General features: G+C 36.1%; 1 protein-coding gene across 1 annotated transcript in view; it reads right to left on the bottom strand.

Annotated features, from left to right (window-relative positions):
* ACVR1C (activin A receptor type 1C) overlaps positions 1-13396 on the bottom strand; it is a 39131-nt gene extending 25735 nt beyond the window's left edge. The window contains exon 1 of the mRNA XM_028113093.2: positions 13202-13396. Coding sequence (XP_027968894.1) covers positions 13202-13355 — 154 coding nt within the window. The 5' untranslated portion in view covers positions 13356-13396. The remainder of the gene's footprint in view (positions 1-13201) is intronic.
* Between the last annotated feature and the right edge of the window lie 441 nt (positions 13397-13837).

Genomic DNA, 13837 nt, shown 5'->3' with positions numbered 1-13837 from the left:
TCACTTGGAAAAAAGACTGATGTGAAATAATCCTATTTTGACCCAGCCCAGTGTCCCATACGTGATAAATACCCAAAAAGTATTTCCGCAAACAGGTAATAGTATTTACATAACTGAGAGAGTAGGGGCTCACATCGTGTGAAATCCTCAATTTAGAACTGATTATAAATTTTACTTCCAATTTCCCATTACATCCCTATGAATAAAATTTCATAATTGAAATCAGTGTACTTATTTCCCGAGATAGGAAATGCTTCCTATATTAGACTTTAAAAGCACATGTTTGACTTCTTTGTATGCTTATATTTCATAGCACTTTCCCAAATATAAAAATCATAGCACCTTGCAGTTTACAGAGGGGAAAAAAAAAACAAAAAAAAAACCCTGTCTGGCACACCTGTCAGGTGCGCACTGCATCCTCACAGGATAAGCTATAAATGGATTTGTTCATGTGATGGCAGAACAATTCCACAAGGGGTCCCGTGAGTATTTCTCAGCAGGTAGATGTCACCTTAACACTGACTAGAGCAATGAATTGATTTAAAATAGAAAACCATAAGAAAGTTCGAAAACAACAATGAATTTTTTAAAAGATTGTAGATCACAAGACGTTTAAAGTCCCAAAAGAATAATACGATCAGAATCTGCAATTTTTATAATTATAGCATCCTTTGAAATCATTAATTTTTGATAAATCTAATTGTAATGTTTTGGCAGTTTATCTTCCTTCAGATGTAATCCTTCAGTTTGGTTTAAATGAAAGTCTAATTTAGACATGTACCTAATCAATATGCATTGTTTACCTACCCTGACTGATATAAATAATCAATTTCCTTTATTCCTCTTTACACAACTGAGAACAGAACAGGAAGGTGGAAATTGTGCTGAGGTTAATAAAGCACCCAATATTTTCATATTGTGCGTGACTTTTCTTTACTGAAACCAATTATTTGGAAAGCAAAAAATATAACATTATTAAAATAGGGTATGAAATCTGAAAGAAAATTATTAGTACATTTACCCTTTCAAGCACTGTATGTTTTGGTAGCAAAATGGGAACAAAGATACTTGGAACTTGGATGTTTTTGTTGAATAGCCGATTTCCATATGAAAGGTGGTAATTAGTGCAAGCATGAACTAAATAGCGATTCCTATCAAAATTAACCCAGTAGGGATGCCTAGGTGGCTCAGTCAGGTGAGCGTCTGCCTTCGACTCAGGTCACGATCTCGGGGTCCTGGGATCGAGCCCCGCATCGGGCTCCCTGCTCAGCGGGCAGCCTGCTTCTCCCTCTGCCTGCCTCTCTCTCTCTCTCTGACAAATAAATAAAATCTTTAAAAAAGACCAGTTTCTCCTGCCCCAATTTCTTGACCTTATTCCGTAAGACTTTTCATGGAAAGTTTTAGAGTGTTCTTGATGGTATCTGACATCAGAGCTATTTCTCTGAGCATGTCTCTGATATCACCTAGAGTCACAAGAAATCATTTGTTACAAACTGAAATGCAATCCAGCCATGAGAGAATCAAGCCACAAAATGTGATTCCTTCACCAAGAAAAAGACATACGTTTAATAATCAGAGAGAAAAGTAAGATATAAAATTGTATTAAACAGAATAACTCAACTATGCTGAAGTAGAAATATACTAAACTATTGATAGCAGGAACTCTAGGCCAGTGGGTATAAGCTTGTTACATACTGCGTTGCCCAGGTGGCGCAGTCAGTTAAGCAGCCCACTCCTGCTTTCGGCTCAGGTCACGATCTCAGGGCCTGGGATCCAGCCCCACATCCAGCCCCAGGTGGAGCCCTGAGTTGGGCTCCATGCTCAGCGGGGAGTCTGCTAGTCCCTCTCCCTGGGCTCCTCCTTCTGCCCCTCCCCCTGCTTGTACTCTCTCTCTCTCTCTCTCTCTCTCTCTCTCTCTCTCTCTCTCAAATAAATAAATAAATAAATAAAATATATATTTTTAAAATCCTGCTACAGGGGCGCCTGGGTAGCCCAGTCAGTTGGGTGACTGCCTTCGGCTCAGGTCATGATCCTACGGTCCTGGGATCGAGCCCCACATCAGGCTCCTTGCTCAGTGGGGAGCCTGCTTCTCCCCTGCCTAGTGTTCCCCCTGCTTGTGCTTGCTCTCTTTCTCTCTCTGTCAAATAAATAAATAAAATCTTAAAAAAAAGGAATGAAAATTTGCTACATACTGATCAAATGAATCAACAGGGAATGCCCATGTCCACTAAGGAAGAATGAGTTACTTCTCAGTTTCCACTAACAAATAAATGAGGAAGAACTCAAGGATGCCATACCTGATTTTTCAAGACAAACCAGATATTTAGAAGTTTTATATTAAGACTCTTAATTTTTAACGATGTAAAGAAATTCACATTTCTTTCCTTTTCCAGAAACCGTAGGTCAAACAAAACCTGTTTGTGGACTGGATATAACCCATAAGCAGACAGAACTCTGGGTGACTTGTTTTGTTGTTTTTTTGTTCATTAGAATTGGGTTTAGCTACAAATAATAGAGGAAACTGGACAGAAGTTTCCTTTTCTCAATCATGGAAAAGAAACTTGAAGACGGGTAGTCCAATGTTAGCAGGGTGACTCCATGAAGTTTTCAGTCAGGCTCCTGTCAGCTCCCGCATCGCCACCCCCAGGGTGCATCCTCATGGTCCAAGGCAGCCACTAAACTCCAACTTTTACATCCAGGCAGCAGGATGGAGGGTGGCATAAGAATGTGCCAGTTCTATTTTAACGGGTCTTCTCAGAAGTTTTCCAAAACACTGCCATTCATCTCATTTGCCAGAACCTAGTCATATGGCCACACTTATCTGTAAGAGTAGCTGAAAATATTGTCTGTTAGGTGGACAGCTATATTATCAGTGAAAAGTCTAGGTCCTGCTACTAAGTGGGTATTGGAGGAAACAATATGTCTTTCTTGAAACACTTATTTACAGGCATAGTAAACTTTGATCTATTAGATTTTTTCGTTAGAAAAAGAACGTATATGCAAAGAAACAAGTCAGACAGTACTGTACAACAACTGATAAGGAAAGAGTTACATCATGTCCTCAGCTGTTCAGCACTCCAATACCAACTCAGATGTTCATAGAGTGTATAACCTCAACTCAAACATTACTTTGAAACTTGATGTGTTGTTCTTTTGTTGTGAAATACAGTGAATATACAGAAATGTACATACATTATATAGGTTGAGTATAAAAAGAATTTTAAACTCCATGCCTCAGCAGCCCCTCATCCCCCTTCCCCCTTTTTCCCCACTCTGAGATATCACCACATGATCACAACCTTATTCCTTCACCAAGGGTAATGCTTACCCTGATTTGAGGAATAATGATTTCCTTAACCTTGTACTGTGGTTCCCAGAATCCCTTTTCATATATGGTTCCAGGTTCAAGTTGGCATATTTGCATACATGTTCATAAGACAGCTCATACTGTCTTCGTTGGGTTTTTGATATCAAGAGTATGCATAAAATGAGTGAAGAAGTGTTTCTTCTTTGTCTACACTTTGGAAGAGTTTGTGTGAGATTTATCTGTTCCTGGAAGTCTATCAAAATTTTCTGATAGAACCTCATGGGCTTTGAAATTTTCTTTCTAGAAATATTGCTTACTACCTTTTTCAAACTACTGATTCAGATTCTCTATTGTCATAAGACTATTCAGATTTGGTAAATTACAATTTTCTAAAAATTAGGTTGTTTGTAAACCATCTTGTTTCAACCTTATATAAGTCTCACTAATTATTTATCTACTTGTTCTATCAATTACCAAGACTGTGGCAAATTAAAATCTCCCTCAGAGTTTGTGGACTTCTGTATTTCTCCTTATAGATCTCAAAATATTTTATTTTTGAGTCCCATTCTTAAATACATAGAAATTTAAATTTATTAAGAATCCCTGGTAGGGCACCTGGGTGGCTCAGGTGGTTAAGCAACTGCCTTCGGTTCAGGTCATGATCCCGGAGTCCCTGGATCGAGTCCGCATCAGGCTCCCTGCTCAGCGGGGGGGTCTGCTTCTCCCTCTGACCCTCTCTTCTCTCATGCTCTCTCTCTCACTCTCTCTCTTTCTCTCAAATAAATAAATAAAATCTTAAAAAAAAGAATCCCTGGTAAATTGAAACTTTAATCATTATAAAATGACCCTTCTTAACTTGAGGACATTTTTTTGCCTTAAAGTTAATTTTGTCTGCTCTTAACATAAACTAACTTTTTTTTTGTTTTAAAATATGTATGGTATATCTTTTCCATCAAAATAACCTCAACATTTCTATAAACTTTCATTTTTAAGACATTTTCAAAACAACATTTAATTGGATTTGTTTTCTCCAATCTGGTAATCTGTGTTTAGTCTATTTACATTAAATTATTTTTGTTTAGTTATTACTGACATTTGGATGCTTTCTTTTTGTCACATCTATTGTGTGCTTCTTTCTCCTTCTCTCTCTCTCTCTCTCTTTTACTTCTTTTGGATAGTTTTTATTGCTCTATTTTTCCTATTGTGGATTAGAAGGAACATAGTCACACTCTACTAGAAGTAATTTAGAAATGACAATAGGGACACTTCAAAGCATAAGGAGTAACAATATCTTTACCCTCCACTTAGACAAAACACGGCCCCTAGAAAATATTAATTCCATTTACCCCACTCTTGACATGTATGATATGCTGTTTTTATATTGAATGACCATTTTATCTTTTTTTAAACCCCACAAGACATTGCTGCTGTTGTAGATTAATATTCTTTAGAATTACTCACATATTTATCACTTTTTTTTGCTTTTCATTCCTCCTTGCATGCCAGAACTTTGGTATAGTTTCTTTCTGCCTGAAGTACATCTTTAGAATTTCCTTTATCAAAGACTTTGATAATGTGAAACTCACCTATTTGTGTTTTTTATTTTGAAAATGTCTTTTACTTAACCTCATTCTTTAAAAGGTATTTTTGCTGGGTAAAATTCTGGGTTACCAGTTAATTCCTTTTAGAATATTGAAGATGTAGTTCCACGTTTTTTCTTTTTCCTTTTTGCTATTGAAAAGATAATGTCAGTTCTTCTGTAATTCCTTTGAATTTCATTTACCTTTTTGTCTGTCAACTTTTAGGATTTTGCTTTGTCTTTGGTGTTCTGCAGTTTTATGATGTTATATCAAGGTTTGTCTCTCTTTTTATTTCTCCTCTTGATATTGATTGAATTTCTTGAATTTATAGATTGGTGCTCATCAATTCTAGAAAATTCTGAGCTGTTACTTCTGCAGAGACTGCTTTTGCCCAAATCTTTCTCTCCTCTCCTATGGACCACTATATAAAACACACGTTAAACCTTTTTATGTGTTCCTCTATTTGTTATCCTCTCTTCCATATTTTCCATTATGTATTCTCTTACTCCATACAAAATAACTTCTTAACTATATTTCAGATGCCTAATTCTCTCCTTATACTAATTGTTGTTAAATCTATCCACTAAGTTTTCAATTTTTGTTACTGTATTTTTAATTTTAAACAGTTTTATTCTGTTATTGTTCAAATCTGGTAGGTCACTTTTTTATAATCGTCTCTTCTCTAAAAATATTTCCAAATCTGCCTTATTTTTTAAACAGAATATTGGTCTATAATTATTTTCTGATAATTTTGATATATGAAACCTTTGTGGTCTTTCTGCTGTGTGCTCTTTTCTGCTGGCTCATGCATGCTGCCTTGCATCCTTGTGTGCTTGGGGAGCTTATTCTTCATTATATACTGCTTACATTCTTGAACAAGTCTCTGTTTTATCTGCTTGAGACCTAACATTAAGTCCCTTCCTCTAGAGAGCTGGTACTTTCTTCTGCAGACTTGGGGGCACTAAAAGTCTGGGACTATCTTAAAGAAAGTTTGTCCTCTGGAGAGTCCCTGTACCACTCAGGCAATGGGAACACAGGCCTAAAATCCATGTGATGTCCAGGCTATGTGCATATCTTCTCAGGAATAGGTTTTTTGTTGGTCTTTCATTTTTCCTGCTCTGCTTAGCGAGAAGCCCAAACCTCCTCTCTGGGGTTAGAAGGAGATGGACTTATCTATAAACTTGCAATAAGCAAAGAGACCTTTGATATCTCTGCTCAACATGGTGGCTTCTATTAGATGATCCAATTTGAGCAAATCATATTTCTTAACCTTTGTCATCCTTCAACCTTGAGATCCCTGTTAATAAAACCCAACATTTTCCGTATTAGAAAAAGCAGACACACATGAGGAAAAAAGTGTCAGATAAAATTATCAGAAAGTTATATAATAATGTCTTAATAATAAGGGTGTTTACCGATTCACATAACAAGAAATCTGGGAATAGGCTGGTGACATTGTTGAGTCTCTTTGTTAATAAATCATAGAACCAATCTACTCCCAGATTTCTGATCACGTTGAGTTAGTGAACTCCCTTATTAAGACATTATTATCTAAGTTTCTGATACTTTTAGTTGAAAATATCCTGACCTATACATCACTCTTTTAACTTATGCAAATCTAATGGGTGGAAAAGAAAAATGGTTGTTTTAATTTGCATTCCTCCAGCTATTAGTGATGTTGAACATCTTTTCAATACTCTGACCACAAATAATATTCTCTTCCAGGTGCCTGGGTGGCTCAGTCGGCTAAGCATCTGCCTTCAGCTCAGTTCGTGATCTCAGGGTCCTGGGATTGAGTCGCGCATTGGGCTTCCTGCTCAGCAGGGAGTCTGCTTCTCCCTCTCTCTCTGCCCCTCCCCCCACTTGTGCTCACTCTCTCTCTTTCAAAAATGAATAAATTAAAAAAAAGAATATTCTCTTCTGTAAAATTTCTGTTTGTGTCTCTTGCCCACTTTTTCATTTAGCGCCCTCTCTCTTCTTTCCACTCTCTTGCCATGCACACATACATACATGCACGCACACACACAAGAGGTTCTTTACCTTCTCATAGTTAACTTTTTCTCTAGTCACACATGCTGCAAATATTTCTATCCTATATTTAACTTATCTTTGGTTTTATTTATGTTATCTTTCATTACTCATTTTTATTTTAGTTTGCATGCAATTATATCTCTTTTCCTTTTATAACAGTTGGATTTCCTGTCTTATTTAAAAACAGCTTCCATACTATAAAGTCATAGAAATCTTTTTTCTATCTAAATTTTCCTCTGACATTTAAATTGTTTTATATTTCACAATTAGATATTTAATCAAGCTGTAATCTATTTTTGTATATGGTATGACACTGTGGTACAGCCCTGTTTTCTTCCAGATGGATAGATAATTATGCCAGCATTATTTCAAAAATAAACTATCCTGGAATTTCCATTCCTGCCAAGTTACACTTTAGATGTCCACAGAAGCCCTTCTTGGTACAGCACACACAAAAATGCTGAATAAAATATAAATGAAAAACTTTTTTTTACTATTACATGATTAAGCTGGTGGGAAAAGAAATGAATTGCTCAGAGCCACAAATAAAGTGAAAATCCAGAGAGGTGCTTGAGCACTGGGGCTGCTATTTACCCTGGAGGCATCTGCCAGCTGCTGGTGGTTACACACTTAGCTTACCAGACTGCAGCACAAGATCAGGAGATAAAATATGGTTCCTAAGACAATGAAATGCGAGATCAGAGACCCTCAAATAAATCAGGCAACTATGAATGGAATTATATTGAAAATAAAACAAAGTGTTCTGTAGAGAGAGACAGGGTATATACTCGTCTATTTGTCTGTCTAAACCTTGACTTTGATATAGCAAAAAAATATATATCTTCAAGACTTTCTCACCCCAAGTGTGTACCACAGGCAGGCTTAGAGCCTGAATTCATATTATATGTTGACCAAAATAAACCTAATCAAAACACTGAATGGGTTTCAGTTGGTTAGCATCCCCAGATACCTAGCAGAAGCTAATGTAAATCTTCTCTGGAGGAACATATTTTAAATACAGGCTCCAAAATTGTCCTCCAGGTATGGTTCCAAAAAACATGAGCTCACATTCTAAAGTGGGGTTTCTTAAACTGTGAACAACCTATTAATGGGGTCTGACCAGCATTCCTACCTAAGGAAAATTCATAGGGTACCTCACACATTTTAAGGGTAATAATATTTTGTAAAATTCTTATTTCAGTTGTGTGTGCATGCAGGTTGAGGGAAACTTATAAAATGTACTTCTTTCTGTGTGTCTCAGTGGAAACCTGTATAAAAGCCACTAGTCTAAGGTTTAGGAATTACAGCCAAACACTTAAAAGGATTTTTAGGAGGGAAAGAGCGAAAGAGGGAAAGGCCTACAGTTCTCCAGTTGCTGAGTTACAACTGCCCAAGCAGAGAGAGAAAGGGAGAGAAAAAGTCCCGAGCTGTATTCAAGGTAGGAATTTTGTCACGAAGAGACAAAGCAAGAGCCCAATCATTACACACAGGACTTAACGGACAAAAGAGGGTCAGCTAAAAGATCCCAAGCCTTGGTTACTCCACCTCCATCAAATCAATACCCAGAAATGGCCCCACAGTCTGGGGTCATGGGTGAAAGAGCCAAAGAGGCAGGGGTCCACTTGGCTTTCAGAGGAACCAAAAAGGGAAGTCCAGATTTTCTCCAATCTCTTCTAGGTGACCTCCCTCCCTTTTCTTCTCTTTCTTGTCCACCAATGTGATGCAGAGCATTAACACTGTAGAAATGCCACAGTTTACTCTGCAGAGTGCTTTTATATATTTCATATATATGTAACCACAACTGAAATTAGTAAATCTCCACTAGGCAGAGCAGGGGATGGATAGCAATCACACTCGCTGATGACACAAAAACAGTGGAGCTCTTGGCACCGACTGTGTCAGTGCTCAGCCTGGAAGTTCCTTCCCAAACAGCTGCTGTTCCAAATACAGCTAATAACCATTTAGTGCTGCCTCACAGACAGAACAACCCGACACAAGATGACTATACACACAATCCTGTTCAATTTCATGTCCGTTGACCATACAATGTCACTAAAAGACAAAAATTCTTAGTTTAAGTAAAGAAATTTTAATTCAATAAATGTCCCATAGCATTTTTTGTAGACATATTAATTATTGACTAGACAACACATATCTTCCCTGTTCCATCATGTCAATAGACTGAAGAAGAAAAAGCATGCTATAATCTCAATACATTCATGAAAATACTTGAAAAATTTAATATTCATATAGGATAAAAAACCTTCCCCCAACTAGGAATAAAAGCAAATCTCATTAATTGATAATAGGAGTCTACAAAAACCTATAGTTAAAATCATACTTAATGGTAAAAGAGGGCGTGCATTCACTCCTAGGACCAGGAAAAAGGCAAGGATCTGCACTCTCACCACTCCTATTCATCATCATATTAGCTGTTCCAGCCAGTGCAAAAAGCAAGAAAAAGAAATAAAATCCATACAGATTAGAATAGAAGATGTAAAATTGCCTGGATTCACAGATAAGATGATTGTGTATGTAGGAAACAACAAAGAATTTTTAAAAGAGCTACTAGAACTAATATAATTCATTTTGGCAAGCTTGTGGGAAATAAGGTCAATATACAAAATTAATTTTATTTTCATATACTGACAATTAATGTTGACCTATTAAAAATACCATTCGCAATAGCATCCAAAAACAGGTAATATTTAGAGATACATTCCAGGAAATACATATGAAACCTGTTCTCTTACAACTACGAAACATTGCTAAGAGTAACTGATGAAAAATAAGTAAATGGGAAAACGTGCTATAATCCTGGTTAATATTGTTAAAATGACCATTTTCTTCGAATAATTTATATATTCAACTCAATCTAATAAAAATCTCAGCATGTGTTTTTGCAAAAACTGTCAAACTAATTCTAAAATTTAAATGGAAATGCAAAGGCCTCAGAATAACCAAAGCAATTTTTAAAAAGAACAAAGTTGGAGAGGTCACATGACCTGATTTTAATACTTGCTATAAAGCTACAATAATAAAGAAAGTTGGATAGTGACATAAATATAGACATACAGAACACTTGAGCAGAATAACGAGGCCAGAAATATACCCACGTATATTTTTGGTCACTTTATGTTCAATCAAAGTGGCAAGGTAACTGAAAGGAAAGATTTCTCGACAAATGATGTTGGAACAACTTCAGATCCATATACAAAATAAAATTTCACCTAAACCTCACATAGTAACAAAAATTAAGTTTAAATTGAATATAGGCCTAAATGTTAATGCTGAAATGTTAAAATTTCTGGAAGAAAATATGAAAGAGAATATTTATGGCCTTTAGATAGACAAAGACGTCCTCTTTTAAGCCATGAAACATATATAAACAATAAAAATATATACTTCATCAAATTTTAATCTACTCTGCAAAAGACACATTCAAGAAAACAAAACAGCAATCCCCAGAATGGGAGAAAATTGTCAGAATACACATATCTGATAAGGGACTTGTATTCAGAATATATAAAGAAGTTTTAAATTCAATTTTTTTTAATGTGAAAAGATTTGACACTTTATAAAGGAAGATACACAACTATCCAATATGCACCTAAGAATAACTGAACATCATTAATCATCAGGGAAATGCAAACTAAAACCACAATGAAATACCACTATACAATCACTTGAATTAAAAAAATTTAAAAATTTAAAAATTTTATTTAAAAATAAAATAATTAATTTAAAAATTAAAATTAAATTTAAAAATTTATTAAAATTAAAAAGTTTTTATTTAAAAATAAAATAAATAAATAAATAAATTTTATTCAATTAAAAAACTGATTATACCAGGTGACTATAAAAATAGGAAACAACTGGAACTATCATACATTTCTGTTGGGGATGTAAAACAGTACAACTTGGAAACTACTTGGGAGATTATATTTGTAAAATAAATAAATACTTATTATATAACCCTATAATTCCACTGTTAGACATTTTCTCACAAAAAAAATACATATATATCCAAAAACTTGTACATAGATGTTCATAGCACCTTTGTTAACAGCCCCCACATGGAAACGACCTGAGTACTCCTCAGTGGGTGAATGGGTAAAACAGCAACAGCTGTAATATATCCATATAATGGGATATCACCTGGCAGTAAGAAAGGAACAAGCTACAAATACACCCACAACAGGAATAAATCTCGAAAACACGCTAAGTGGAAGAAGCCAAAGGCAAAATAATATCTTCCATAAGGCCTCCATTTTGTGAAACTCTGGGAAAAGTGTATCTAGTCCATAGTGATAGAAAATAGATCAGTCCAGCCCTGGTCAAAGTGGGGATTGACTGTGAATATCCTGAAGCGATGTAAAAGTGGTGGTGTGTGTGCATCAAAACTTATCAAACCAAATGTGTGCATTTTATTATATCTAAATTATACCTCAATAAAATTGACTTAAAAAAATACTAGTTCTTACGTGGACTTGAGGGTAGAACATAAGCTTCTCAGTAGTGAGACAGAGTGTATAGTTAGGCTGGAAAGGACCCACATTCTAGCTGCACTAAGTATCTTTAATTTGCCCAACTGCATATGAACCATTTTGTCCTCTAAGACCTTTCTTGTTGCGGTCAAAGTACTCTCTTGTGTCCATACTGACTGGCAGCATGTGGTCTTGTGGGTAATTCATTACTGGGAAGCCCCTTCAAAGATGCCACAGCCACAGGCTAATGCAGACCTAGTTCCCCCTCCTTAATTTTTGGATCTTGGTCATGGGAAGACCAGCATCAGATATAGGGAGCCTTCATTTCAGGGTGTCTCGGGCCCACAGATAACCATGGGAGAAAATATAAGGGAATTAAAGTATCCAGAATAAATACCAGATCACCACCAAACCAAGGAAGCCTGTGGAATCTGAGACAGGGAGAGTAAGCGTGGTCTAAAAATCAAGACTGCAAGTAACCTTGGGGGATGAAATATGCCAGGTATGACTTCTGAGGTTGCAATCGGTAGTGTAATGTTTTGGAACAGTGTTTTCCAAAGATTGGGACAAGTCCCAGTGGCAGCACATGAAATGATTCTAAGGGTTCTTGAGATGATTTGCAGTGGTCAGCAAACATGATTTAAATAACATTGAATTACAGGATAATTTTTTCTCTAGTTCTCTTAGTTTTTCTGTTTATCAAAAAGCCTTATTTTGTGCTAGTATGTCTCGAACATCCCATTCTTCTCTCTTTTAAACAAAAAGAAAATACAAAATACTTAACTGGAATGCAGTAGCTATGTTTGTTTAAGTACATAGTCGTCTTCTACTTAATGGTAAGTAAACTGGTTTTTCATTTGTGGTAGTGATGCCAAGTTTAGAAAAGGGGGACAGTGAATTTGTGAGAAAAAATAGTAGGTTAAAAATACTACAGTAGAAAAAAAAATACTACAGTAGAATATTCATACGGTGATAGAGGAACACCTGAGACTGGATAACGGTACCTTAAAATGTTACTTTGTAAGGAAGAACTATGTATCCATGTGTAGATATTGACATATCAATCAGCACTATATTATTACTGAATTAATACACATTAAAGAAAATTCGCCACAGAATACTTTCATGTCATAAATTAGCTTGCGATTTTAATTACTTGCCCCTTAACATCCCCCAAAGTTTCAGACTCCAAATTACTGATAAAAAACGAGATTAAGATTTTCAATGTCTTGTAAATTAGCATAAAATGCCATGAAATTGGGGGGAGGAGGCGGGAATTTTTCTGCACAATAATGAAGAGTTACATTCCATTCTACCTCCATCTTTCTGCTCATGAGGGCTTGCACTTGAGTGCGGGCAGGCAAAGAAGACATGAAGAAGGTGCCCATGAAAAAAAGATTTTGTCTCCATAAAAGTAGGCAATCTACTACTTTTAGTTTTGCTCCTTATTCTTTTTTTTCTTGGTATACATTTTAATTTCTTTGCTTCACAAGAATCCATACAAATTGACATTTAACTTTAGGTCCATTAATCACTTCAAAAAATAAAATTCACTTGGACAAATGTCTTCAAAATTATTATGCTGTTGTCAATGTTTTGACAGTCTTGTGCAATTAAAACAAAACAAAAAAAATCAACCTCATCTAGGCTCTAGAGAATATCACCAGTCAAAAAAAGGAGAGAACTGTAAAACAGATTTTCTTATTTAAAGTAACAACCAACACCTTGATCTCTACCATGCTTATAATTTCCCACTAGTAAAATTAAATTTGAATGAACAAAGAGGAATGCCTTACCTGTTGGAAGGTGCAGTGTTATGTTGTTGCAAAAGTCTGTGAAGCAGCATTCCGTTTTGGTAACATTGTTGGAACTATGACAGAAGACTTGAGCATTCAGTTCTGGGAGAGAGACACAGGACTTGATCACCTGTTCTTTTCCATTGGCCAACATCACTGAAGCCCAGCATGCTCCTTCAGTTTGGCAGGTAAAGTTTGAAGAGTCACACAAAAGACATACACACTTCAATCCTGGAAAGTGTAAGGTAAAAAGCTTTAAGATATAGAAAATATCATGCAAATTTATTTCATCATACTTGAATATAAGAATTCAATCTTAATGAAAATTGAGGAAGGGTTTAAATGAACAGCGCTGGATAAACATAAGCTACTGCTCTTAGTACCCCTCAGTCATGCGTTTTATTAAACCAGCGGCCCAACCTTCGTTTACCATTGCTTGTATTTTTGTGAATTTATTCAGTTCCTACCATATTTTAAAACAATTTTCACGGGCGCCTGGGTGGCTCAGTTGGTTAAGCGACTGCCTTCAGCTCAGGTCATGATCCTGGAGTCCCGGGATGGAGTCCCACATCGGGCTCCCTGCTCAGCAGGGAGTCTGCTTCTCCCTCTGACCCTCTTCCCTCTCGTGCCCTCTCT

Source organism: Eumetopias jubatus, unplaced genomic scaffold (assembly GCF_037043125.1).
Source record: "Eumetopias jubatus isolate StellerSeaLion01/CBP00866 unplaced genomic scaffold, mEumJub1_p1.0 scaffold_3, whole genome shotgun sequence".
Lineage (NCBI taxonomy): Eukaryota > Metazoa > Chordata > Mammalia > Carnivora > Otariidae > Eumetopias > Eumetopias jubatus.
The sequence above is the reverse complement of the archived record's forward strand: the minus strand, read 5'-3'. Positions and strand labels throughout refer to the sequence as shown.